The 25,276-nt window shown below is 54.5% G+C and overlaps 8 protein-coding genes across 8 annotated transcripts; 5 read left to right on the top strand and 3 right to left on the bottom strand.

The window, feature by feature from the left end:
* Positions 1 to 1,017: 1,017 nt before the first annotated feature.
* On the top strand, positions 1,018 to 1,776 carry INS49_010522 (uncharacterized protein; the record flags this gene model as incomplete). The annotated part of the gene is made up of 2 exons (XM_043171247.1): positions 1,018 to 1,065; positions 1,150 to 1,776. The coding sequence occupies 2 exons, from the start codon at positions 1,018 to 1,020 to the stop codon at positions 1,774 to 1,776; spliced, it is 675 nt and encodes a 224-aa protein (XP_043025812.1).
* Positions 1,777 to 2,123: 347 nt separating this feature from the next.
* Positions 2,124 to 3,518, top strand: INS49_010523 (uncharacterized protein; the record flags this gene model as incomplete). The annotated part of the gene is made up of 1 exon (XM_043171248.1): positions 2,124 to 3,518. One exon carries the CDS (start codon positions 2,124 to 2,126, stop codon positions 3,516 to 3,518), a length of 1,395 nt encoding a protein of 464 aa, XP_043025813.1.
* Positions 3,519 to 4,045: 527 nt separating this feature from the next.
* Positions 4,046 to 6,420, top strand: INS49_010524 (uncharacterized protein; the record flags this gene model as incomplete). Its single annotated transcript, XM_043171249.1, has 2 exons — positions 4,046 to 5,023; positions 5,257 to 6,420. 2 exons carry the CDS (start codon positions 4,046 to 4,048, stop codon positions 6,418 to 6,420), a joined length of 2,142 nt encoding a protein of 713 aa, XP_043025814.1.
* A 594-nt stretch (positions 6,421 to 7,014) lies between these two features.
* Positions 7,015 to 10,765, bottom strand: INS49_010525 (uncharacterized protein; the record flags this gene model as incomplete). The annotated part of the gene is made up of 2 exons (XM_043171250.1): positions 7,015 to 7,581; positions 7,661 to 10,765. The coding sequence occupies 2 exons, from the start codon at positions 10,763 to 10,765 to the stop codon at positions 7,015 to 7,017; spliced, it is 3,672 nt and encodes a 1,223-aa protein (XP_043025815.1).
* A 662-nt stretch (positions 10,766 to 11,427) lies between these two features.
* Positions 11,428 to 14,414, bottom strand: INS49_010526 (uncharacterized protein; the record flags this gene model as incomplete). The annotated part of the gene is made up of 5 exons (XM_043171251.1): positions 11,428 to 11,967; positions 12,318 to 13,004; positions 13,658 to 13,984; positions 14,041 to 14,196; positions 14,316 to 14,414. 5 exons carry the CDS (start codon positions 14,412 to 14,414, stop codon positions 11,428 to 11,430), a joined length of 1,809 nt encoding a protein of 602 aa, XP_043025816.1.
* Positions 14,415 to 16,199: 1,785 nt separating this feature from the next.
* On the top strand, positions 16,200 to 17,523 carry INS49_010527 (uncharacterized protein; the record flags this gene model as incomplete). Its single annotated transcript, XM_043171252.1, has 2 exons — positions 16,200 to 16,497; positions 16,622 to 17,523. 2 exons carry the CDS (start codon positions 16,200 to 16,202, stop codon positions 17,521 to 17,523), a joined length of 1,200 nt encoding a protein of 399 aa, XP_043025817.1.
* Positions 17,524 to 18,166: 643 nt separating this feature from the next.
* INS49_010528 (uncharacterized protein) lies at positions 18,167 to 20,077 on the bottom strand (the record flags this gene model as incomplete). Its single annotated transcript, XM_043171253.1, has 3 exons — positions 18,167 to 18,472; positions 18,527 to 19,773; positions 19,867 to 20,077. 3 exons carry the CDS (start codon positions 20,075 to 20,077, stop codon positions 18,167 to 18,169), a joined length of 1,764 nt encoding a protein of 587 aa, XP_043025818.1.
* Positions 20,078 to 24,126: 4,049 nt separating this feature from the next.
* On the top strand, positions 24,127 to 25,019 carry INS49_010529 (uncharacterized protein; the record flags this gene model as incomplete). Its single annotated transcript, XM_043171254.1, has 5 exons — positions 24,127 to 24,600; positions 24,669 to 24,686; positions 24,785 to 24,806; positions 24,890 to 24,934; positions 25,003 to 25,019. The coding sequence occupies 5 exons, from the start codon at positions 24,127 to 24,129 to the stop codon at positions 25,017 to 25,019; spliced, it is 576 nt and encodes a 191-aa protein (XP_043025819.1).
* Between the last annotated feature and the right edge of the window lie 257 nt (positions 25,020 to 25,276).

The following is a 25,276-nucleotide window of genomic DNA, read 5'->3' on the forward strand; positions in this document are numbered from 1 at the left end:
AAGGGGGGCTGTTGGAATATTCTAGATATTTAGGCTATTATTAATACGGGATATCCTTTTCCCCATATGTTTGCCACTGTATGGAGGATAATAACTATAAATAGGGGCCTTCCCTCCCGTAGAATAGACGTTAGCTAGCCTAATAGACTAAGCATCCAACGCTATTATTTCTTACATGCTGGGGGGCTGCGCAGCCTCTTAGGACTTGCAGCACAAATATCGACAGACACGTAGAAGATGGCATATCACAAAGCGATCTACCAGCTACGTTTCGCGATGCTAGTGAGTCTATTTCTGGTTGTGCGGTTGTTTGAAGCTCTGAAAGCTCTGAAAGCTCGACGGCTGGCGTCTTACACCGATCATTGAGCGGCAGAAGGCATCTCACTGGGGGCCACAAACGAACCATGCCCGTGCTTGATACAGTTTCTCGTTTCAAGTACTAGTAGGCGGGGAAGTCTTTACCGCTCATGGGTCCTTGGCCTGGAAGATACAATGACTAATTGTGAACATTGTCACTAGTCCAAGTGTCACGGGACCTTGGACTTAGATACATATGGATAGACTCCATTTGCATCATTCAAGACGATGAAAAAGACTGGAAAGAACAGTCAGCCCAGAGTAAGGACTTCCTCAACCCGCCGCCCGATTTTTTTCCTTCATGGCCTACTGAAACCGTATCATCTAGTGGCGTCTGCATACAGCAACGCGGACCTCGTGTTAGCAGCGGCCAGGGCCTCATCCGCCGATGAGGGGTTCCTTCAACAAAAGAGACTCGTCAGGGAGTCATCGATTGAGATTCCGCCAAAATCAGGCATTGGGTCTTCGATTCATGTGAAATACCGTCTTGGCCCTCTATTTTACTCGGATTACCACCAAGACAATGATCCCCTCAACTGGGATCCATTTAATACACGAGGATGGGCTTTGCAGGAGCGACTCTTGGCCAGATGATATTTGTCCTTCGGGCGCCGTGAACTATCTTGGGAAGTGAGCCAAGTTCTCCAAGTTATACTCAGGATGCTGGCCGAGGACGATCCGAAGACCAATGCTGCGTGCTACATCAATGTTTGACTTCAAGTCCTCCTGGCTTCTGTTATCATTTCTACATATGCGCAATCGCTAGGATAATATTGCTGAGAATTATCTAAGTGTATGGAATCAGCCTTGTGCGAATGCGCCTGCTCGGACTTCCGCCCAAAGAGATTCCCCGCCCTTGAGAATATCCAAAAGGTCAAGTCCTTGACATCTCTGCACAAGGATGATTTCAAGACTGCCGTGCTTGGGGATTACTGGAGGGCTCGGATTTTGACGCCCTACAGCGGTCGGCTTCTTACCAAACCAACGGATAAACTCGTCGCTCTTACAGCTGTCGCTTCCCGATTGCAATCCGAGTTTGGGCTGACTTACCTCGCTGGACTCTGGAAAGATGATCTCATAAAGGAGCTGCTGTGGTGTGTCAGTCCCCGTGGGCGCAACGCAAAACACAATCCAATCTATCAGGAGAGCTTCTACGCTCCTACCTGGAGTTGGGTCTCGGTTGACGCTCCGATGTCCTGGCATCCTTTTGAACGTGTTGACCCTACAGAGGAACCACTGGCTCAAGTCATCGAAGCCTACACGCGCCCTTCGACAGTCAATCCGTTTGGCGCCGTATCTCACGGGGAGATCAAACTTTCTGCAAGTGTCCGCCCAGTGACTGCAGAATATGATGATGAAAGGGATTGGTGCCAGTGGACCATACCTGTGGCTCAGATAAGCGAATCACTCAGCGATTGAGAGAATTTTGCCGTGGTCAAATTCGATACGTCGTTGCGTGTTACTACCGAACGCGATGAACTCAACCAAGCGGAGCATCCCACGGTTCGACGTCTACAACATGGGGAGGAGGAGAAGGACAGACAATCTAAGATACCAGTCATAGCTGTCCCTATGATCATTGCGGGGCATTCAGAAGTGCGTTATCAGCTCATGTATGGCCTCATCCTCCGAGAATCAGTGACGCGTATTGGGTGCTTTGAGCGTTTAGGACGTTTCAGTATGTCTTGTTCCGCGACACATGTTGGACTCAGAATGATGGCTCGGCAAGAAATCGTTCTTGTTTAACATCATTGGCTTAGTTCATGATGCAGAACAACTACCGCGCTACCCTGGACCATCAAGAAATCGCCACAAAGGGTGAAGACGAGGATTTATTATTTGGGCATAATGTGCCCCTCAAAGGCAACCAGCCACTAGCCTGGGCCCTGCTCGCGGAATGGTCCTCGACGGTGGATTACCTCTCCCGCGGAATAATTACAAAGCAACTCGAGCTATGCGTGGTTTGTGATGTTGATGCCAAGGACATCACCACAGCCAAGCGTGTAATCGAGCCATTATACCGACTTCCCCAGCTCAAGGACTGCCACCTTCGCCTGTCCAGGACATCTACTCCTCTACTCAATGAGATGACGCGGCATACAGCCCTCCAGCTCCCTGGTCTTTGTTGGCCCCAAGAAATGCCTGCTTCCCAGCCCTATCACGAGTCGTTAGAGCCACCTCGCAGTGGGGCGTATACTGGTTCCCGGCTTCTGGAACTTCCCCGTGAACTGCGCTTCCGCATTCTGGAGTATACAGACCTGATCACGCCCTGGAAAGAGGTTACCTGGAGCAGACAGCACCCAGCTTTCATAGGGGTCAAGGCGTTCTGTGGCACGCTGGACGGCCGTGGAGAAGAATTCCCGCCTCACGTCCACCATGGCTGCCAATTTGTCGACTGCTGGCAGAAGTGTCCTGAGCCCTGTGTTGGCTGCTTCTGCCGAGTCCACCATTCCGCCTTTTCGTCTATTTGCATGTTCTGGACACCACCGCAGGATCAATTCCTTGTATGCCATACCCTGTACGAAGATGCACTGGTAGTCTTCTATTCGGGTAACCGCTTCGTGGTCCACGACTACAACCACCGAGACCCGTACACGCCACCTCTGGGAGTATACTCATCCCCCCGCCTGGCTGCGAGCATGTTCTTCACCGACGTAGTACCTGAGCGTTGCCTCAGGGAGCTGCGATTCGTGGAGCTTGACTTTCCCCCCTACAGCCCCGAATGCTGGCCCAATGAGGCAGCTCTCAACGACTGGTCCCTTACGCTGAGCTGGGCTGGAAAGAGGCTCAACCTTCCGGGCCTTACCATTCGGTTGATCATGGTGGGACTGGACGGGTGGGAGGTCCGAAGAGACATGACAAAGGAGCAAGGAGGTTGTATCATAGCCACCTACGCACGCATCGTAGCACCAATCGCTTGTCTCGGTTTGGACGGTCTTGCCAAGTTCTATTGCAGTCTTGCCTGGCCCTGGGCGTACACAGAAGAATCGGAAGCAATCGCGATGGACCGTGGCTGGGACTGGTTCGCGCCTCAAGAAAGGGTCTTGGAGGAGCGTTATGGTCGGATAGTTACTATGGGTGACCGGTACGATCTACTCCACTCTGGCAGTGCCAAACCCACTGACAGCAGTTGGGTGCGCAAATATATTAGGGACTGTTAGAGTACTCTGTGGAATATGAAATTGGAACGTCCCTCCCGTTCTCGGACCGAAATAATAAAACACGGTTTCACTCGTTTCTAATGGTCATCGAGCCATAGAAAATGGAACCATCATCTGGTCTGACCGCTCTCGCATGGCTAAAGACCCGCTCATCCACAGGAGTGAGCAGTCAGGTGATACTAAAGTGGTGTGTAAAGCCGGACTGTCGATCTGACTGGCACATAATGTTTGCTCTGCGGAAGGCGCTCGGGGGTTCGTGACACATGTGTGAGGCTGGAGCAGCACAAATCAGGCAATAGACTAGGCATCTATTTCCCTCCCCCCCCCCTCTTCATCGCATATCTCTGACATCCTCACGTTCCTTTAAAGTCTTGCGAAGGTCTGACACCCTTTTCTTTACATCGCTCCCATATCTGACTGGGAAGTTGGCCGAAGTTCTGCTGACTTCTTTGATAGAATTACACTGCAAAAGAGAGAACCCAGAAACCTGAGCACCCAGGACTTCATATCTATCGATTCTGCCCAAAATGCAAGATGGCAGCCCTGACTCTGTGCTGTCAGAATCCGAAAGGGGGCATGATGATGTTTCTGCCGATCCTTGTATCACGTGCGAGAAACTCCTCGACGCGGCTCACCGTATCGTGGCCAAGAACCTGCAAAGGCGAGACCACGAGATTGGACCGTTGCGAAACTCGGACCGGTTTGTACCGGTACTGCGACCCCTGACCAACATCGGATGTCTGGTGAACATCCTAGTGGACTCGAGCTGTGAAAACCACAAAGGCTTTGTGCGGGATACATTCTTGATGCCACATGATGCATACACGACTACAGGCCGCTTCGAAGATAAAACGGTTGAGGCGTACTGGCGCGCAGACAAAGATCGCGCCGAGCTTGCCACCCGCGCACTTAATACTTACTCTTTCTGTGAGATCCTGTTGCTCACTTGCGAGCCAAATATTTCTCTCCTTCCTTGCATGGGACGACAAAGGGATGAGAATTTTATTGACATCAACCTGGCAAAGGATTGGATTTGTCATTGCGAGCGAAACCATACGGCAACTTGTGGCATACAAACTCTGCCTTCTACGCAGCTATCGTGGATGGTCGACACCAAAGACCTGTGCTTGGTGCCGGCCGTGGAGGGCACTCGATATGTGGCCCTAAGCTATGTCTGGGGCCACACAGAGATGCTGAAGTCTACCACAGACACACTCCGTATTCTTCAAGAGGCAGGAGCACTTGGCGCAAGGACAGGCTTGAAGGTACCCAACGTCGTACAAAATGCCATTGCGCTTGTCCCTCGGCTGGGAGAACGCTACCTATGGGTCGACTCGCTCTGTATCATGCAAGATGACCGCGAGTGCCTGGATCGCCACATCCGGCATATGGCTTCCATTTATGAGGCTGCTCTCTTCACCATTGTTGCGGCGGATGGCTCAGACGCAAACTATGGGATTTTGGGGATCAGGGACGTGTCAGCACCCCGGAAGCTGCCATCGACGGTAGAACTAACGTCACAACTTCGTTTGAGGCCACGGGGACGTCTTAACATACTTGATAGTCTTTGGGGGCAACGGGCATGGACCTTGCAAGAGCATGTGTTCTCCAAGAGGAAGCTTGTGTTTGTTCATGGATCGGTACAGTGGATATGTCAAGAGCATCGATGCTTTGAGGACGTCCGCCAAGAGTCTCCATCAATCCGAATGAAAAAAGACAAGACTACGATATGGATCAGGAGCTGGAAAGCGTTGGTGATCTTGCTCTAAGATATCCAGCAGTCTCACAGTTGGAGGAACTTCTCGGGGGCTATACTGCCAGGAAGCTTACCTTTGAAAACGATGCACTGAGGGCGGTTGAGGCCGTCTTTATGGCCCATCGTATGGCTTTCCCAAGTGGATTTTTTCAGGGCTTACCACTTGACTTCTTCGACTTGGCGCTACTTTGGTATCATCCGACAGGCCAGGGTGCGACACGACGTCCAGCGGTCCCACCCTCCAAAGTATCCCCTTTCCCAAGCTGGACTTGGGCTGGATGGGTCGGCAAACTGAAGCTTGGAGCTTGGCGTTCTGCGACATATATCAAAGATGCAGACGAGCCCGCTTATTGGGGCAAAAGATGTCTGACCATTCCCATGCTTGAATGGCGGTATCAGTCCGATAATAAGACGTCAGGTTTCCCCGTTCCCGGGCAGAACAGCGCCAACGATTGCAGGCAACAGTTTATGGGGAAGGCAAACGGGTTGCCGCATGGATGGAAGTACGAGAATGAATCTTTGGGGCCTATACCGTCTGATGCGTGGTCGAGGTTCGCCATGCTCAAAAGCAACAACTGGGGCCTGCAGACTCCCTACTACTATTCACATGAGGCTGCACCTGGTGTGAAGTTCTGGCACCCAGTGCCAATCTCACCTGATCCGCCAAGTGATAGAGCGGTTTTCATCGATGGTCGCCTTCTACGCGCGGAGACTCAGAGCGGCCGACTTTGGGTGACCGGCGATAAGAATAATATACCCACTGGCATGACTGAGAACGTGGCCGATGCACACCAAGGGATTGGAATCCGCCTATTCAGCGACACAATCACTGTTGAAACAGTGCTTCTGGATGAGAAGGGTGATGTAGTTGGCGACTTATACATCAATGATCGAGACGACTTTGAAATTGTCAAGAATTATAGTCGTCAAACCGACAAAGCAGGTTATCCATGTGAGCTGGTTGCAATATCCAAAGGAAACGACTTCGTACATCCCATGGAGCCCAGCAAAGAGGAGTACACGTTCTACAACGTGCTTTGGGTAAAATGGGAAGACGGCATTGCATACCGAAGAGGCATGGGCCGAGTCAAGAGGGAGACATGGGAAAGCATGAAGCTGGAGGATATTGACTTGGTACTGGGCTGAGCATGACTATGAAGTAATTAGACTGCCACCTCTTTGAGAAGAGGACTATCGCATGTTACGAATCTCATTTGTACAACGATTGGATTTCAACCTTGTACATTACACTCACCAACGGAGCAGCACGCATAGTTTTATATCATAATTGTGCCCACCAGGTGGGTGGCTTTGTACTACACATGTGCAGCCTCTTGCACAGCCGAAAGCATCTTGTGCACAATACACTCCCATGCACAGAGACTATTTACCATGCTAGTCCGCCAGGGCAGGTCAGAGCTACCCAGGTACACAGGAAAGAGAACCAGGGAAAGAGTAAACTTGGGAAGTGAACTCCGGCGGGATAAGGCAGCAGAAGACAAAGATAGCAAGCATTCACAAAGCACACGGGCACCAGACATGATCAAGCGACCCAGCTATATTCCAACTCCATGCCTGCGCCGTCACAACCACAGCCTCACAATCTCACATAGCCCAGCCTGAATTCACTCTGCAATCAAGCAACCACCCTGGCACGCGTGTGTATGCAGCAACGCTTTTCCAATTCTTCATACAACACACAACAATCCTCCAATACGATACCCTGTTTCCAAACGGCCCCTACAATATAATCCCCAGCTCCCCCCGATCGATCCCATCCTCAGACAGGTTAAGATAATAAGGCACCATAGCATCAGCCTGCATGACATACGCATCATTATAGATGCGCCAGAAGGGCTGGCGCACCTTGCGGGCCGGGTGGAACAGCCCCGCCCAGACGTAGTTCATGACCAGGCCCGGCCCCACCGCGACGCGGATGGCCTCGATGGCCTCGATGACGCGGTCGATGACGTGCGGGGACTGCTCGTAGGCGTTGGGGAGGATCAGGTTCAGGCAGTGCAGCATGGCGTCCTCGAGCCCCAGGCCCACCACGCCCAGGGCGATGTGCTTGACCACCGACGCCGCCGTCTGCCGGTGCACCTGGTCCCGGTCGATGAGCGCGTCCTCCAGTAAGGGGACCACCGCGTACACGTAGTCCTTGGCCATCTCGCCGATGTACTCGAACAGGAAGGATAGCGACTTGAGCACGCCCGTGCGCACGTTGAGCTCCGCTACCGAGGCGTACTCGTTCATCAGCGCCGGCAGCACCGTGAACGGCGCGCACGTCTCGGCGACGATGCCGATGGCCTGGGATGGTCGTTAGCACAATGACACTTGAGTGGTTGTTGGAATGGGGCAAGGGGGGAAGAGGTTGGAGGTGACTCACAACTGCCGTGTTGACACGGCTCTGACGCTCCTGCACCCGAAGGTTGGACAACAGCGTCGCCAGCACATCCTGGGGACCGATGGCCTTGGCGATGAAACCAAAGGTGTTGTTGGCAGCACGGCGGATGCCCTTCTTGTGTGCCTTGAGCATGTCGAGCAGCTCGAAGCAGATACGCATCCACTCGCGCGCGTTGACGGACTCGGGCCCGCGATCGGCGATACGACCGACCAGGTCGACAACGTTCTCCTGCACCCTCTCGTGCCGGTTTCGAAGGATGGGCGTCAGCCGCGGGAGCAGGTCCTTGATAGGGGGCTGCATCTGGTTGATACCAACGACGGTAACGATGGATCGCAGAGCGCCGAGGATGGCACCCAGGACTTCGGGGTACTCCTCACCCAGGTACTCGTAGAGCACGATGCCCAGCTTGCCCAGGAGAGCGTCTTCGCCGCACTGGGCCATAACCATGGCGATACGGGAGATGAGGTCGGCGGCTTGCTGTCGGGTCGCCGCGCTCTTGTTGTTGAGCCGCCACAGAATGGTGCTGACAATTTGCGGCAGGTATGGCTTGGTCCTGGTGCCCAACGCGTTGACACACGAGCCGAAGGCGTTCAACACCACGACATCTTCGACAGACTGCTCCTGGAACGAGTGCAGGATGCCGTCGATGAGTCGCTCCTCTAGCCTCTCGCCGATGTCTGCAGCGCCAAGAGATGCGACGAGCTTCTCAATGGTTTCGACTGTCATTTTACGGTAAGCTTCGCTCTCATCCTTCAGGTTACCCACAATCCTCTCCAGGATTTCGCTGACGCCAACCTTTTGTCCGAGATCGCAGGTCGTCTCGACAACCGAGCGGTAGTTCCGCTTATCCAGTGCCACTCGACGGACCCAGAAGTTAGAAAAGAAGTCATCCAGCACATGAGACTTGAGGTAACCTGCCGTGACGCCCTCGGTCTGAGACATCTTGGACAGCACTGTCAAGACCACACGCCTCATCTCGTCGTCAGGACTCTGGAACTCTCGCAGCACGACATCCATGATTTGCGAGGTGTAGTAGTTGGCGTACTCCTCGTCCATCAACGGGATAATGAATCCAACAGCCTTGAGGAAGGCAGCCAGATTCTTGCCTCGTTGCCGCTTCGTGCCTGTCCACAGCGGGTTGAGGATACTATCGAAGCTTTCAATACCGTAGGGGTTGGCAGCTTCAGCCAGTGCCGCTGTCGCGAGCGCCGTGACAGTACGCACCTTGGTCTGCTCGTCGTTCAGGTTGGGCCTGATGCACTCGACCAGGTCTGTGAGGTGGGGCAGGACGGAGCAGCCCATCAGGATGGCAATCTGCTGCACAATCTTGACACCAGTGTGCCGTGCCTGCCAACTCTTCTTGGTTCGCGTGACAGCTCGCAGGAAGGGGATGAGGGCGGGAATTCCGAGTGCCGAGGCGACAACGGCAAAGGCACGGGCCGTTGTGTTTCGGACGTATTCGTCGACGTGGTCAATATCAGGTCGCATGGTACTGATCATGGTCGACAAGCCGGCGGCTTTAGCCAGGTTAGAGATGATCTCACGACCCTCCACTCGAGCATAGTAGTCTTGGTCGATCAGAAGAGGCTCGATGACGACAAGAATCTTGTGTGTATATGGCCTCACCAATTCGTCCAACTTGTACAGCACTCTGTCGATGACCTTGACCAGCAAGTGGCGCTCCTGGTCCTCGAGTGTCCTCTCCATTAGAAGTGGCAGAATCTGGTTGAAGAGGGGGCCGGCGCCAAAGCTTCGTGCATTGTCGGTTAGCTGACGCAGTGCAGTCTTTCGCATGGGCGGTGTACCGTTCTTGATCTTGAGGAGCAGTCTCATGATCTTCCTCTCCTTGAGCTCATCCACGCTCAAGTGTTCCTCGTCAACAGTCTCGGTCAGTTTGGAGAAATACTGCATGTCCTCAGGCTTGAAGAATTGTAAATCACCAACGCCAGGGATCTCTTTTGGTAACTGGTTCCCTCCCAGACGCGCCGAGTTGGGATCCTGCATCATAAACCCAGTCGTCTGGACCGGAGTCTGCACGAGCTTGTGTGCAGGAGCACGAACTGGGGCGTAGCCCGGCGGCGGCTCCAAAACCTTGTATCCGTCGGCCTCGCCCGGCAGGATGGCATCGAGCTCCTCGTCGCTAATGGGCGCATTCCGTGCTGACATGTCCATACCGATGGGTGCCGCGGGGAGCATCGAGCCCTGAGAGGGGTGCATGGGTGTAGCGAGGCCCGTGTTCCCAACGGGTGTAGCGGCCGGAGCCTGGTCCCAACGCGACCGCTTCTTGGTGGCTTCGGCGCCTGGGACTTGGATGGCGGGAGCTTCGTCCCACCTCGACCTCTTCTTCTTCTCGGGCTGTGGTTCCGGAGCAGGTGTTGTATCGTCCGTCGAGCTCACGTCCCACCTCTTCTTGCGCTTCCGACCAGCCGCAGCCTCAGTAGAGCCGGCTTCCTCGTTCTCCTTATCTCCGTTGGGCAGGGCCAGTGTGGGTTTGTGTTCCTCGGTCGCATCGGCGTCCCCGTTCTTCATCTTATCCTCGATGGCCTTCCTCACTCGTTCTTCCTCCCGCTCCAGCTCCGCCTTCTCCATGACGCTCCTGTAGGTCTCGCCATCCTCGCCGGCGGCACCCGCCTGCCTGTTAGCCGCAAAGGGGTCGGCGCGTGTGGGCGTCAGGACGCGGTTGAAGCGCCTCTTCTGATAATCCGTCTCCCGGTCCGAGATGCGGTTGCTGCGTTCGCCCTTGCCCAGGAGCACATCCTCCTCTTCGACACCCTCGCCCCGTGCAAACTCGTCGATCTGCGATTGGGTGGCGGTGTACTGCCCGACCAGGCGGCGCGAGTTGTCGGGACCGTCGACGTCCATGTCATCGCCATCATCATCGCCGGCAGGCAGCGAGGTGTGGTAGCCGGCGAACTTGTCGGCGCCATTGCGCTCGTAAAGCTCGGTGTCGTAGGCTTCGGTCAGGCTGGCCTTCGTGGACGAGTCGCGCTGGGAGGAGAGGTCTCGTGAGGCTCCTTTCTTGGCCGCTGCAGCGGCATTGCGCTCGGCCTGCAGCTTGCGGATCTGGTCGAAGTCCGAGTCCGACATGGTTACGGGATTGATCGGCTACATGTATCGTGACGTGTCGTGTCTGGAGAGCTCTGCCGCGGGATGGGAACGGAGTCGGACGGGCTGTTCGGAGGGCGTTGATGGTTTGGGGAGGAGGCGACGTCGCGAAAATTAGAGCTCGGTCATGAAATGTTAGGTACCCGGCCCGCGGTAGCGCAAGGCTGGAAACTCGGGTGGGTCTTTGGATGAGCAGGGGTTGGTGGCGACTTTGCGCTAGTGCCATTTGCAGTGTGGCCCCCACCCCCGGTTTGGTCCTCAGTACAGTCGACGCCGCTTTCTTTGGGCGAATATTGCACAAATAGAATACCATTAGAGCGACGAGTTACTTGCAAGATCGCTTTTTGAATTCAGAGAAATGATTGCACATGGGTATCGATTCCATCACCCACCCTGCCCGGGTGCCCAAATCAGCCATATAATTCCTCCTTCCCCAAAACCTGAACGCCATTTTGATGCCGGCTTTGCCATTCAGTGCCTGCTGTGTCATAGGACGGTCCCATGGTAGAATATAATTCCGACCTCAGAGCTTTCTGAATCTCATTACACCTCCAACTTACAGATCCTTGTCATATGCCTCCATCAGCATTCCTTTCAAACCTCGTAGCTGACCGTTGGCCCGTTTCTATTGAGATTTGACACCCTCAGCGCTCGAGAAGAGAAACCGTCCACGGCCCCTCAACTGGGTTGAACTGCCTTTCCTTCTCGTCAAGAGGGAGGTATTGATTTCCCTGTTCGAGGATCGTCCTAGCCTCTCGTACGACCTGGTCAGGGAGCAGGATCTCCTCCTCGTCCATCGTCTTGGGCTGGAACAGGAGCTTCATGGCATAGACGCCCTGCTTGGAGGAGCAGGAGAATTTGACGCGAGGGTTCAGGATCCAGACCGTGACAGCCTCCTTCTCTCCCTGCAATACAACCTTTGCACTACCGGACCGAGCTTGCGTTGCGATGAGGGCTGCAGCGAGGCACTGAGAGAGAGATGGTGGGGCGGACAAGTACGAGTCTTTGTCGACGCCAGCCTGCTCGACGAGGTTGAGCTTCCACTTGAAGAGCGACAGGCCATTCTTGCGGTTGTCGAGACGGCCAAGCTGGGTTTTGCACTTGTGGCAGTGTGCGTCCAGAGCACGAAACCCGCTGAAGTCCTGGGAGACGATGCTCTCATGTGCGGCGTCATACCGAGGGATCTGCATGACGGTCAGTCAGCGGGGATGATGACACGGGACAGTAAACGAAGGTTTATGTGACTCTGGCTAATCGCGACGGGCCCAATGACTCTGAGAGCCGTCGGTGAAAAGCAGAGTGATTGACTCCCTGCCTCGAAACGAGCGAACCGCAGCGCAGACACGAGGGCTCGCTTGTTCCTCGGCAGCTTGCTGAGTGCAAGATGGGCCAGAGTTTCGATCTCGGGCAAATGTATAGGTAGCCACACCACCAAGGAGGCGGACCCCTTCTTTAATGCCCTACCGGACGAGATAGGCGTGTGGGAGGTTGAGATGGGATCGAGGATAGACTCCATGAGGTTGGGTATGCTTACCATCAGACATTTGCAGTCGTTCTGGGGGAAAAGAATCGTCATGAGGTCAATAAAGCCAACACTGTTCTGTGCAGAGATGATAGAATTGGCACCATAACCACGAGAAGCCAGATCATCCTCAGAGGCCTTGTTCTGAGTATCACCAGCAGCAGTACCAGTCGAGTGGGCATCGGTGGGCTTGTGGCAGTGCCAAAACTCCATCATCTCGGCCCAGTTTTCGCTAGGCAGGTCCTTGAACGTCTTGATCGTGTCTCCGGCGACGACGGTTTCATCACATGCTCGACAGGCAACGCGTAGTCCTGGCTTGAGATCTGCTGCAGACCATGGCACGCTATCAGGGGCGACGTGCTGTGCGGCCTCGGCCTCCACTGGGGTGGGGAACAAGCGCCAGCTGATCTTAATGTGGCCTGGCTTGACCTCTCCAGGGAGATGCTCGCCAGCGACGCGGGTCTTGACGGGAAGGCGCAGCTTGGTGCTGGCGCCGTCATGGTCGACGATCAGATGCAACCCATCCCTCGAGACGAGAACCTTGGTCTTGTGGGTTGACTGGGTGGGAAGGTGGATGACCACAGAGATGCGACCAAGGCGTGGCAGGAACTCGGCGTAGATGTTGGGCTGGGCCGCCCCGGTGGTTACCGAATCTGCCGCCATGATGAGGACGACGAAGGGCGAGCTGAGGCCCTGTGGCTAAGGCCTGCTGTGGTCAGTCCCAGGATTTCAACTTCTAGGCATCATCCGAACATGAGCATACATGGAGCGCCGTTGATGCAGATCAGAAGACAAGACGGCAACACAGCCGGGGAATGACTGTATCGTGTCGGTTTTAGATATCAATGTCCAGCAGGGACAGGTCGTGGTAATGCAACTCATGTTGCGGTTCAGTGTTGAGGTTTGACGGAGTGGATGAGTCAGCCGTCGAGAACCCTACCCCTGGAGAGACCGTCTACGGAGACGTACCCTCCCCATCTCAAGGAGTCAACCCTGGTAACTCTTTGCTGCCTCATCAGCATGCGACTGTCACCACAAATGCAAGGCTTGAATGAGGCCTGAGCATTTTCACCAAACTCATACAATTTCCTCAGATATTTTTCTTTGGAAGCGAAAACACTATTACAGCGCTCTACTATCTCATGATCGCAAATTCCGCAACTCCTCGCGCCGATGTCACAAGAAAATGGAATCCGATGACGCAGGGGAACCTGACGGAATAGACGCCACCCACTATTCTCCCAGGATAGGATATCCAGAGTTGTGCCAGCTGCCTTGTCCCTCCCAGCATACTCAGGATGCTTCCCTCCAACCACACGCGCCCTCTTACGGAAACCCTCCCGCTCACTGACCAGCACCCTCTTCAGCGCGTCACCGAGCTCGACCCTCTCCCACGGTGCAGCGCCTTTGTTAGCCCAGACTCCAACCTCGTTCAGCTCGACCCGGTTGCCGAAACCATAGCAGTCGATCGAGCCGGGAACCAGCACCTGCGGCACCCCGGCGGCGATGGCCTCGTGGTGCGAGTTGGTCCCGCCGTGGTGAATCGAGCATGCGACATGTCCGGACTGGAGGATCGCACACGGGTCCGCCTCGCCCCACGGCTTGATCCGCACCCGGTCCTCCGATATCTCCGAGCCCAGCGTGTCGTGGACGGGCTTCCACTCGCCGTCCCACGAGGCCTGGTCGCTTGCGTCCTCCCGCTTGAGCTTCCACAGCACCCCATCCGCGTGTTTACCTGCCCATCCGCCGCATCGAGCAGATCGCGCAGCGCCAGCGCGAACTCGAGTGTCTCGTGCGGCTTAAGCGCGAACTGCGCTCCCAGGTTGACGTACACCCTCGGGTCCCGCGCTAGCCACCTCCCCAGCGCCGGGTCGACCTCAGCCAGCCTCCACTACGGCCGCACGATGGGCCCGCACGGCGTGACGTGGGACAGGAGCACGTCAAAGGGATAGTCGAGGTCCTCGCTCATGGCGCCCAGCAGGCGCACGCCCGGCGGCGGCGGGCGCTGACGACGCCCAGGTCCGCGAGGGTGAGAAGCCGCAGGGAGGCGTCGCCCGTGGCCCCGCGCAGCAGCTGCACCGCCTCACCCAGCCTCATGTCTGTGACCATCGTGAAGCCGAGCACGAACGGCAGGCTTTGCGTTCATATACCCCTGGGCCATGCGTGTTGGTTACATTGAATGGGCCGTGCCAACACCGGGGGAGGGTCCAAAATTGCGATGGAAAAGCGTTTGGTATCGCAGGAGCGATCCTTCTCGCTTGTCTTGTTTACAACTGCTAAATACTAAAGGCATGGAACTGGGCCGTACTACGCGGCGGGAAGCTGGTGGTGCCATCAACTTGTACTAGCTTAAGTTTGAAGGCAAGTTGCAGGCTTTTTACGCTTGCCGGTAATTCTTGAATCAGCCCGAACCTGTTATATGCTTGGATGCCGTTAGAAAGTTCAAGGGCTTGAACAGGTCTCTCATCTCATTATCGTTACAGACAAGTGAGTCCGAAAGCAGGGAATAACGCGGAAGGATACTGTGACGGGGAGATCATCAGGGCATCTCAGCAGTTACTCTTGCAAGTTGAAGGACGATTTGCATGTCTTTTCCAAATCACATATCTGACTATGGACGGTCGCCTGGCCTAAAGCGCTGAATGCTGCGATGGTGTCCTTGTTGGGGTGTCTGTCGTTCCTCGGATTTAGTCATGCAGATTGGGAAGACGACTTGAGCGGGATGGACCACAAGTCTGCTTACGTTGTTAATGCGTTATCACGGCAATGCTAGATCAGTGTCACTTTAGGGATTTTATGTCAGCTCAAAAACTTGCCAAGCTTCATTTGAGGGCAGAAAATGGTGAAAAGCTTCCAGATCGCTGATAAGCAAGTCCTGGAGCATGGCGGTGTTGGCAAGTTATTTTTGCAATTAAAGAAGCTCTTAGAGTCCAGTGGTGTTGGAAAAAGTCCAATACTAGTTTCCAGATCATCGTTTTGCCAAAGAGCTGTTTGGGTGAGCAAGTGCGGCCGGGCTGTTGGTCAACAAGATGAAGTGAAAAGAGTTTGGCTGACAGATGAAGATGATCTACACTTCAATCGGTGGCGTCAGAGGTCTGAGTAGTTTAGGAAAATGAATGGATTTAGAAAAGGAAAATTGAAGAGATATTATTGATTTACGCTCAAATGGCCGGGCACAAAGGCTCGGGATAAATCAGAACGAGGCACATCAAGCCAAAAATAAGACTCTTACCACCAACGGGTTCCCGACTCGCCGAGCCATCTCAAAGTTCCGTTCCGATTATGCTCACAAGAGAGGAATGTGGAAGCTTTACTGGGAATACCATCAGTTGCCTAGACAAACTACGGGATAAAACGCGTGCGGCCTTGCCGTTGTGGGTAGCGTGATCCTTCCGGAATAGCTACAGTGGCTCCATCATCGTACCATCCAGACACCGAGGCACACATGCCACCCAGCACCCGGATCTAGACCATCTAGACCCTGGGAAGTCAAGGACGTGCCTTGCATACAGGCAGAGAAGTGCTGACCACGATCTCTCTCACCTGATAGGTGGAAAATTGGCCGCCCTCGCCTGGATTGAGACTTGTCACTTTTCCTGCCCCGGACAACGAGAACAACGTGACTAGGCGTATTCCAAAGATGATTGTATCGTCGGCGCCGTCCAGAACATCCTGTCACGCGTGGGCTGTGAGCGGTGGCCAGATGGGATATCATGACCTCGCCGGCGCAACGGATGCGCTGGCCACAGCCATGCGTGCGACAGAGGATGGAATACTTATAGCAAGGCGGTAACGCCCAGATGTCCAATTGCGAGATACCCCAGACTTCCACAGGAATGATAAAAGCAAGACCAGCGATATACAATATCGACAAAACCTCTCACACAGACCACCATGTCGGCTACAACACAAGTCTCAGCCGGCCTTGACCTAGGCACAGGCCCTACCCTCTCCCTGACGGGCGCCGGCGAGCAGAAGCCAATGAGGCCCCTGACTAGAGACGAGGCCGTCGGCTTCGAGGTCGACTCCCCCGACACATGGAGCAACTTCCACAAGCGCGTGCACAAGCTCAAGCCCCAGGGCGACTACGACGTCGACATGAAGATCCTAGCCTGCGGCGTCTGCGGCAGCGACGTGCATACCCTCTGCGGCGGCTGGGGAGACCAGCACTACCCTCTATGCGTTGGTCATGGTCAGTCGCCCATCAGGTCCTTCCAATCAACACACCTTTCCTGGCCCATCACGCCCCTTTCCTCTCCCCACCCCCCTCCCGGCGTATTCTTAGCCCAATTCTAACAGTGTCTTCCATCTCTCAGAAATCATCGGCCTCGTAACCCGCGTCGGCCCAAAAGTAACTCTCCACAAGATAGGCGACCGCGTCGGCGTCGGCGCCTCGTCCTGGGCCTGCCTCGAGTGCCGGCAGTGCAAGAAGGGCAACGAGCAGTACTGCGCGCACCAGCTCGACACGTACGGCGCAAAGTGGCCCGACACGGGCTACGTGACCAAGGGCGGCTACTCGTCGCACATCCGCATCCACGAGCACTACTGCTTCCCCGTGCCCGAGGAGCTCCCCACCGCCGTCGCGGCGCCCATGATGTGCGCGGGCCTGACGGTTTACTCTCCCCTGAAACGCAACGGGTGCGGGCCGGGGGCCAAGGTCGGCGTCGTCGGGGTTGGCGGGCTGGGCCACCTGGCCGTCATGTTCGCCAATGCCATGGGCGCCGAGGAGGTGTGGGCGTTCATGCTGGACCACAGCCTTGACGAGGACGCGCGGGAGCTGGGCGCGACGGGGGTGATCGTCATGGGCGACGAGGGCGTGCGGGAGGAGCACAAGCACACCTTCGACCTGATCCTCAACAGCGCCAGCTCGAGCGTCAACTGCGCGCCCTTCCTGCCGCTGCTGGACGTGCACGGCCGCTGGATCAGCGTCAGCATGCCGGCCAAGGAGGACAAGGGCACCGAGGTGTCGACGTGGACGCAGATCGAGAACGGGTGCCTGATCGGGGCGTCGCACCTCGGCTCGCGCAGGGAGGCCCTCGAGATGCTGCGGCTCGCCGCCGACAAGGGCGTCAGGACGTGGGTCGAGGAGGTCGACATCAGCAAGGAGGGGCTCAAGGCCGCGCTCGAGAGGTGTCGCAGGAGTGATGTCAGGTATCGCTTCTGTCTGACGGGGTACGACAAGGAGTTCGGTGAGGACATCAAGGGTCGGGAGGATTGATTTGTTCTTCTGGAGTTGGCGGATGGGCGCATGGGGAGACATCAAACTGGAAAACCAAATTAAGTAATGAATAATAGACGTTATACTTCTCTCGCTGCACTCCACCTATGCAACCAGGGTTGTTTCTGAGAACCACTCGAAAATCATGGTCGGAAGAAGTTAAGGAAGATAAAAAGGGACAACCGTGTTTACGACATGGAAATAAAAGTGTTGTGGAGAAGGCTGTGGACGGAGCAGAAACCACAGGAAATCCGTCCACAAGTATACGAGAGGGTTCACCAAGCCAGGTCGTAAGAATCGAAGCGAGGAAGAATGATTTATGATCATACTAGAGTCTTTTACCCCAGCAGGGGAACCCAAGGAGCCCAAAAGATGAATCACAAAGATAACGCCAGAGAGGGCCAGATAAGAGGTAAAAACCCGCTGTGTGTTAATTCAGTGTGTTCTGATCTGTTCGTTCAGTTTTGTCTATCACCACAACAAACCACTCACCACACCACCAACCGCTAGGTCACACACCACCAGCACCACCAGAACGCAACCTCGCCACCTACGGGGACCAAAAGGTGTCCTCCACTTCGGCGCCTTCCTCGACGCCGGCATCTTCGATCTCGCCTTCTTCCTATGGGGACGACGAGGAACTCTACTCCTCGCCGCCCTCCTCGGCGGCGGGCTCCTCGGCCTCGTCCTCCTCCTCATCCAGCGACCCGGCGGGTACGTCGTACAGGCGCAGGATGCTCTTGTTAGGGTCCTTGACGAGGACGTACTTTGCGTCGCCGTCTCCCGCCTTGAGCACCATGTCTGAGATGGTCCGCACGATGCCCCAACCGTTGGACAGCGACAGGTTCATCTGGTTGGCGAAGTCGCGCGGCTTCCAACCGACAACGCCCAGGATAACGTGCTTGTCGTTGGCCTTGGGGTTGACTCGGGAGACGAATCTGTGAGGAGGCTGTATCAGTAAAGAGTCACAAGTGTGTCTGGGGTTCTGGATATTTTGACTCACCCGATCTTCATCTGGTCCCGCCTTGGCCAGGATGCTCTGCACGGTCCATCGGGCAAGCTTGCAAGAGTTGTTTTTCATCTCAGTGGCGACAACGGCACCGCGCTGCGACACGAGCTTAGAGCGCCAGTCCAGGGCGCCGCCGCTGCCCTGGGCCTTGCTGTCGAACTCGTTGAGGGCGTGCACGCGCAGGAACTGGTCGTCGCCGCTGATGGCGTTCTTCTGCACCGCGTCGAGCTCCGTCCGCACCACCAGGTACACGGGGGCCTCGTCGTTGATGCTGATGTCGAACTTGCGGTACCGGTAAGCCTTGGACGCGGGCGGCTCCGTCTCCTCGGCCGCGTTGTAGAAGGGGTTGCCGTGCGACATCTCCACCTTTTGTGACTCGAGCACCACCTGGTTGGCGAAGTTGTGGTTGATGTATGTCGCCTCCTCGGCCAGCGCCGCCGGTTGGTTGATGACGTCCTTGGAGCCCTCAGAGGCCTCGAGCGGTGCGTCGGCCGCGTTCTCGTTGACGGTGACCATGTCCAGCGCAGCGTTCTCGCGCTTGTCCAGGAACACCTTGTTGCCCTGCTTGACGATGACAATGTCCCAGGGGTAGACGGAGCGGGGCGCGCACATGAGCATGGACAGCACGCTGTCGGTGGCGAAGACGGTGGCCTCGTTCTTGTCGGCCAGCTCCTGGATGATGGGGTCGGACGACGTGGTAACGTTGTAGGCGGCGCGGTCGATGGGGTTGAGCTTCTTCTCGGCCGACTTGACGGGCTGCTTGTCGTAGGAGCGGTCGTAGTAGGACACGAAGCCGTAGCTGTCGATGTCCTCGCCCTCGTCGGCGTCCAGGTTGAGCTTGAGCAGCCTGTTGTAGTCGATCTCCTCGAGCAGCTTCCAGTCGGCGCGGATGTTGATGGAGGCGTCGCGGTTCCGCTGAGGCTTGTCGTAGTCCTTCCAGCCGAAGCGACGGCCGCCGCCGCCACGGCCACCGGCGTTATTCCGTCCACCGCGCCCGCTGTCGTAGCCACCCCGGCCTCCACCACGGCTGCTGAACTGTTGACGTCCACCGCCACGGCTGTCCTGTCCTCCTCGGGCACCGCCACGCTGGCCACGGCCGCCACGTGTGAAGACGGCGCCGCGGCCGAATCGGGACTTGCCGCTGTCGCGAACGTTGGAGACGACGGAGAAGGAGGATTCGTCTTGCTCGACAGCCGGTGCTGCGAAGAGGGAGGCGCTTGCAGAGCCGTAAGTCTGTTGGTCTGAAGGGAGATGTTGGTGTCAGCAAGGTGGAGCTCAGTCGAGTCCAGCATGGTCAAGCAGTCGGCGGTGATGCCACCTGTAGGAGGGCGCACCTCTGTAGTTCCTATTGTACTGGGCCCGTCCTCCACGACCATCGCGGCCATCCTTGCCATCGGCAGTCCAGTCGGCCATGCGACCCAGCTTGTCGCCCTTGGAGAAGGGGGCGTATGGGACGCCATTCAGGGTGGTCTCTGTCGTGACTGGGGGCCCCCATCCGTCGCCGTCGGGCAGCGCCGCGATGATGTCGGCGATCGATTTCGACATCGTGGGTATTGTGTACTATCAAGCAGGTTGATACGATGCACTTAAAATCTGGGCAGGGTGAATTTTAAGTTGGTAGGTGTGCCGTATCGTTGCTGTCGGTCGAGTTCGCCCGCGTCTGTTGCCGCCTTAGATGGTCGGTGGTTTGTGCAAATTCGTCAAAAGCTGCAGAAATTCCATGTTTGGTGGGGTCCGGCCTAGCGTAGCAGCCTTGGCGGGTCCTACTATGGAAGGCGGCCAGGAGCTTGTCCAAGGGCTTCTTTCCTGATCCCCGCATGACTGGAGGAGCGTGTCTTCCCAACCCAACCTGCCTTGGAAACAGGCATTCCCTCAGGGTTAGGTGTCCTGGAATCGCCTCTCGTTTTGTTGACTGCTTCTGCTGTCGAGCCATCCATCTAATCTGTTTCCCTCGGAATGCAACCGAACCACTTCGAAAAACCTCAAAGACTGCACCGGCCTATGGGTTTGAAGGCAGTAATCGTACCCACAGCCGGCGGAGACATCGGTAGCTCGGCACAAATGAGGTGGGCTCCGGGTAGGGTGAAGAATTGATTTAAACTTTATGTACTACGTGTACGAGTTTCTTGGGATTTCATAAGCTATTGCGACTTTGCTGCTCATCAATTCTGCCTCTGAATAAACAGGCAGTCCTTGCATTCTTGAGGGAGTTTGCATTTCTTCCAGTGGTCCAACTCCCTGTCTAGCTTTCCGAGGGCACCATCTGGACATTGTCGCCTCCTCCACGCCTGCCACCGATGGCCCCTTGGCTCTAGAAGTTCCATGCGCCTCTTCTCCAAGATTTCTAGAAGTTCCATGCGCCTCTTCTTCAAGATTTCAACGCAGTGCCTTCCTGCCGTAGTCTTGCGCAACAGTACTGGTTTGAGAAGCTCCACCCGTAGCTGAACAATCATCTGGGAGCTCGAGGAAACCGCCTGGCGCAATAACTCTTCGGCTTTTCTGCGCGGTAGTAAGTCCGTCACTTCTGTCCCGGATATTTTCTCTTCCCAAGTCGAACAGAGACCCCGGATGTCGCCGGGGAGTACAGCCAGAAGGCTGCCGGCAACCAAGAATTTTGGGGCCTCGCGTTCCGGGGGCATCCCAAGGATCTTGCTCCATGATTGCAAATGGAGTTCATGCGTTTCAACTTCTGCCGCTGCCTGGGAGCCATTGACAGGGTACACAAAACTCGAGACTCTGTCGGCGCCTTTCCTGGTCGGTATTATAAGGCACCTATCAGCGAGGCTCCTCGGCCACAGTTTTAGTTGAAAGGGGGATGCTTCAAAGTTGTCACTCACATGTTACTTATCTCGACTGCAATCTTTGCCAGTACATGACCATCTATCAAGAATTGATCACAGAGACACGGAAGTCTTAGAAAATATGCTTCAGAACCACCAAAAAGAAGTCTGTCGCAGCGGTGAACGGTCGTTTCCTCGTTGGGAGTGTGAAGGCAAACTTGACGCTCAATGCATGTCTCCATCACACTTTCAATGAACTGACACCAAATTTAGTCAGTTCTAGGTCACCATCGATGAAGAAAGAAGACTTAGGAATTGTACTTCGTTTTACCCAGAATCTCTCTGCCCTCCAACGCTAACAGGATTCATTAGTCGAATTCCTTCCTGGGGTTGATCATGGTACGGTACCTACAATATGGCGGACCTTACCGGGCCTTGCCTCTGCTCTTCACCCTCTAGCATCATATTCTTCGTCAACGACATGACGTTTCAATGATTTTGGATAACACGTTGATTTGAGCAGTTGGCAACTGGGCTCCAATAGGGCTTGTGTCAGACTACCTGGTAGTTGCTCCACGATTAATTGAACGTCCGAGGTAGTTGTAGCGTCTTATGTTGTTTGGAGCCACCGATATGCACTTATGAGTAAAAATGCTTTGCTTTGAGGATTGAGTGCCTGCCCACGCCCTTCTAGCCTCAGCTGAACTTCCTTTGTCGTTTATAGGCCACCAAGGCAAAGTGGCGCCCCAATCACGACCCAAGTATCAAATCATCCGACTACATCTGCTGCTGTGGCGGTGGCTGGTAGTGCTAGCCGACTGCCCGTCTTCTGCCATATGGGCCAGAAACGACACGTCCAATTGCATTTATATCTCACGGGTTAAAAGGCGCTGAGCCGATTTGTTCCACCATGATGCCTGACCTGCCCGTACCCACCTGGGCACAGCGCCGCACCTACCTATACTTGACCTGTCAGCTCCTGAAATTTGGGGCGGTGAACGACCGCAAGTGTTCATTTTGTCAACGCATACTCGATTGAAAGTTGACTCAGCTAGTCACATGTTGTCGAGGTAGTGTATTGAATTAACGGAAGCATTGCGCAGCTTGAAAACACTGTCAAAGGTCGGTCAGCCTAAACCAACCATTACATTCGATCTTTGCTTCTCCCCATTTCATTTCATCCTCCGATTGGAATGACCAAGTGACCAGGTGGTTTAGGATTGAGCGACGAATGAGAGATTCTTACCCACAATTTGCTTCCGGAGTCATCGACGGATCTTTCGCGCTATTTCACATCTCTTCCTGCGCCATGTCTTCGTCAAACACAACAGAGATGATCTGTGTAGGGCATGAAATAGGACCTGATGTTCATCATACCGAGAATCCAAGGGTTCCAGCCGATTTCTGCCCCGACCCTCCGGAGGATAACGTCAAGTATCGGGATGATCTCGAGATAGATAGCCCTGGTGTCGAAAGCCAGTTTTACCAGGCCATCACCACCCAAACGTCATGGACAGCAGAACGTGGACGAGTTGCAGTCCTTCGAATGTCCCATTCTGTCTCTCAGGATGACGGGGCACTGCATGTGGAAGGCCTGACGCTGAGGAAAATTGCATGGCGAGCATTGCAAGATCCCTCTTCACCCCCACACAGGCCCAATTCAGCTTTCAACACTTCAGAGTCATCAGAAGCCCCGGAAGGACTTGTTTTCGAGGATTTAAATCATTTCAAAAAAGCTTTGGGGGCACTTACGCTCCGCTATGACGCAGCAGGAGTGCCTCGATTCTTCAAAAAACAGCTAATCGTTCTCGAAGATCTAGGCCAAGATTGGGTCAAGACCCTTGGAAAAACTTTCCAAATACCCGCTCGCGTATTTGCACTCCACTGGGCTTCCCCCAGTCTTTACGAGCGCGGTAGAGCTCGCCTTCCACTTGGCCAGCCAGCGGAGGAGCATTTTGTTCTACCATACTCGGAGATTCTACGTTATGATATCAGAGACGGTATGATACTGGCTTCTTGAAATTAGCCCAATCGATTTCCGATTCAGCTTACAAGTGTCTAATCTGACATTAATGATTTTAGAAAGTGGGCATTGCAAGCTTGACTGCTCTGCAGTCAGATTTATGAGTTCAGAGATGCAGCAAGATCAAAAGGAAAACCAAACGAGCCACCAGGAAGTCGAAGCTTCAAATACAATTTGTGAGGCTGCGATCAGTTATTGGGGTCGCCTGGACAGCCACGAAGAGTGGACAGGTAAATATTAACCAACATATGATTTCCTGGATTGCACATTAATGTCGTCATTGTCAAGCAATTCTCCTCGTGGACCCTCAATTCCAATCAAACTCTGCATGTGCTCAACCACATCGATGCAATATTGTGCGGGCGAATGCGCAAGGGAAAACAATCGGCGAACTTCCGGCTCTCCCACGGGGCTATGACAGAACAAAACTTCTAGATCAGAATCCTCTATTGCGCAGTCCTTATAATGAACTTCGCTGGAGGCCCGTAATCTTGAAGGCTGCGATGAATGAGGATTCAAGTTCCATCCAATGGACACCAATTGACCTTGATGGTAAAAACGGTAGATATACCGGCACTCGGACAGCCCAAGCACGTACGAAGCGTACTATTCAGGTTCTCGGCGGACCACCGCAGGATATTGAGATGGTTTCAATGGGAAGCAATTTCCGATCAACACGACACGATCAATCTCTGCCTATATTCGACCAGATCCTGAGAGCCCCTCCCCCCATACCGAACTTCCATCCGGTTCACGCCATCAAGTTCGTTCGGCGCATCGTCTTGGCTAAGATGGCCCTCATTGTGGACCCTTTCCTACGGCAAACATACTCACTGACGGTCAAGGCAATGCAGAATATATCGAATATAGCAGATTTTGACCCCCAACGGCTAGGTGAGAAACCTTGGCAAGATGAGTGGAGATCAGAGTTCTTCAATAGACTGTGGGAACTTCGTGGAAATATTGACCTCCTTGGATTCGACATGGGAAACACAATCCGCGTCTTCTCCGAACTTGCTGACGACACGAGCTGGCCGGAGATGCAAAATATTGACATTGCCGGTGGCGGAAGATGCGGCAACGACAGACAACCCAGCCATACCAAGATCCGAGATCAGGATGTGGATGATTTGAAAGAATGGGAGAATCTTGAAGCTACCAGGGAGTATGCCGCAGGCTTCATCGAGCGCACAACAAATTCTTACCTCCAAGCCGCTACAGCGGAAGGGGCAAAGTTTTCCAATGTTCAGGCGAAGACGTATTATGTGTTGCAACAACATCACCCATCCCGGATTTGTCCTGACAGTGTCAGAATGCTAATGAGGCGTCACAGTTCCAAGAAGATGACATTGTGAGGCTCGAGCGGACTCTTCACGTGTGTCCCATTATGTCGCTCTTGACCATACTGACAAAAGTTATGCATTAGTCTGGCTACACTTTTCGTGCCAGCGAGCCTCTGTGCGACTGTTCTGTAAGTTTGGAATATTTCCAACGAAAAGCCTCCGGAGTACTTTACTCAAAATGGGCTGCACTTCCTGACCACATTTGAACTAGTGCATTGCCCGGTTATTCTGGAGCGCAAGGCACTACAAGATTCTGGTATGTACCTATGATGTGGTGGGTGTACTTGGGTTATTAAAAACCTCTCGTAACTAACAAACAAGCAGGCTTTTCTGGGTTGTGAGTGTGCCTATTGCACTTGCATTAGCAATCACTCTGCTGTTCAAGGACATACGCACATATATCATATCAATGAGCATTGGAAGAAGGACGAGTCCAAGAAGGAGGAACCCTCAAAACGGCCTCGTGGCGTGAGAACGAGATTTCCTTTGATTTTCCGTAACACTGGAAGGAGAGACGAGGAGAAAATTACGTAGCTGAAAAGATTTGATTGGATTGGCTCAATATAGTCATGATGTGTGGGTGCTGCCGCTCAAGGGA

This window comes from Diaporthe citri (genome assembly GCF_014595645.1).
Source record: "Diaporthe citri strain NFHF-8-4 chromosome Unknown scaffold_4, whole genome shotgun sequence".
Lineage (NCBI taxonomy): Eukaryota > Fungi > Ascomycota > Sordariomycetes > Diaporthales > Diaporthaceae > Diaporthe > Diaporthe citri.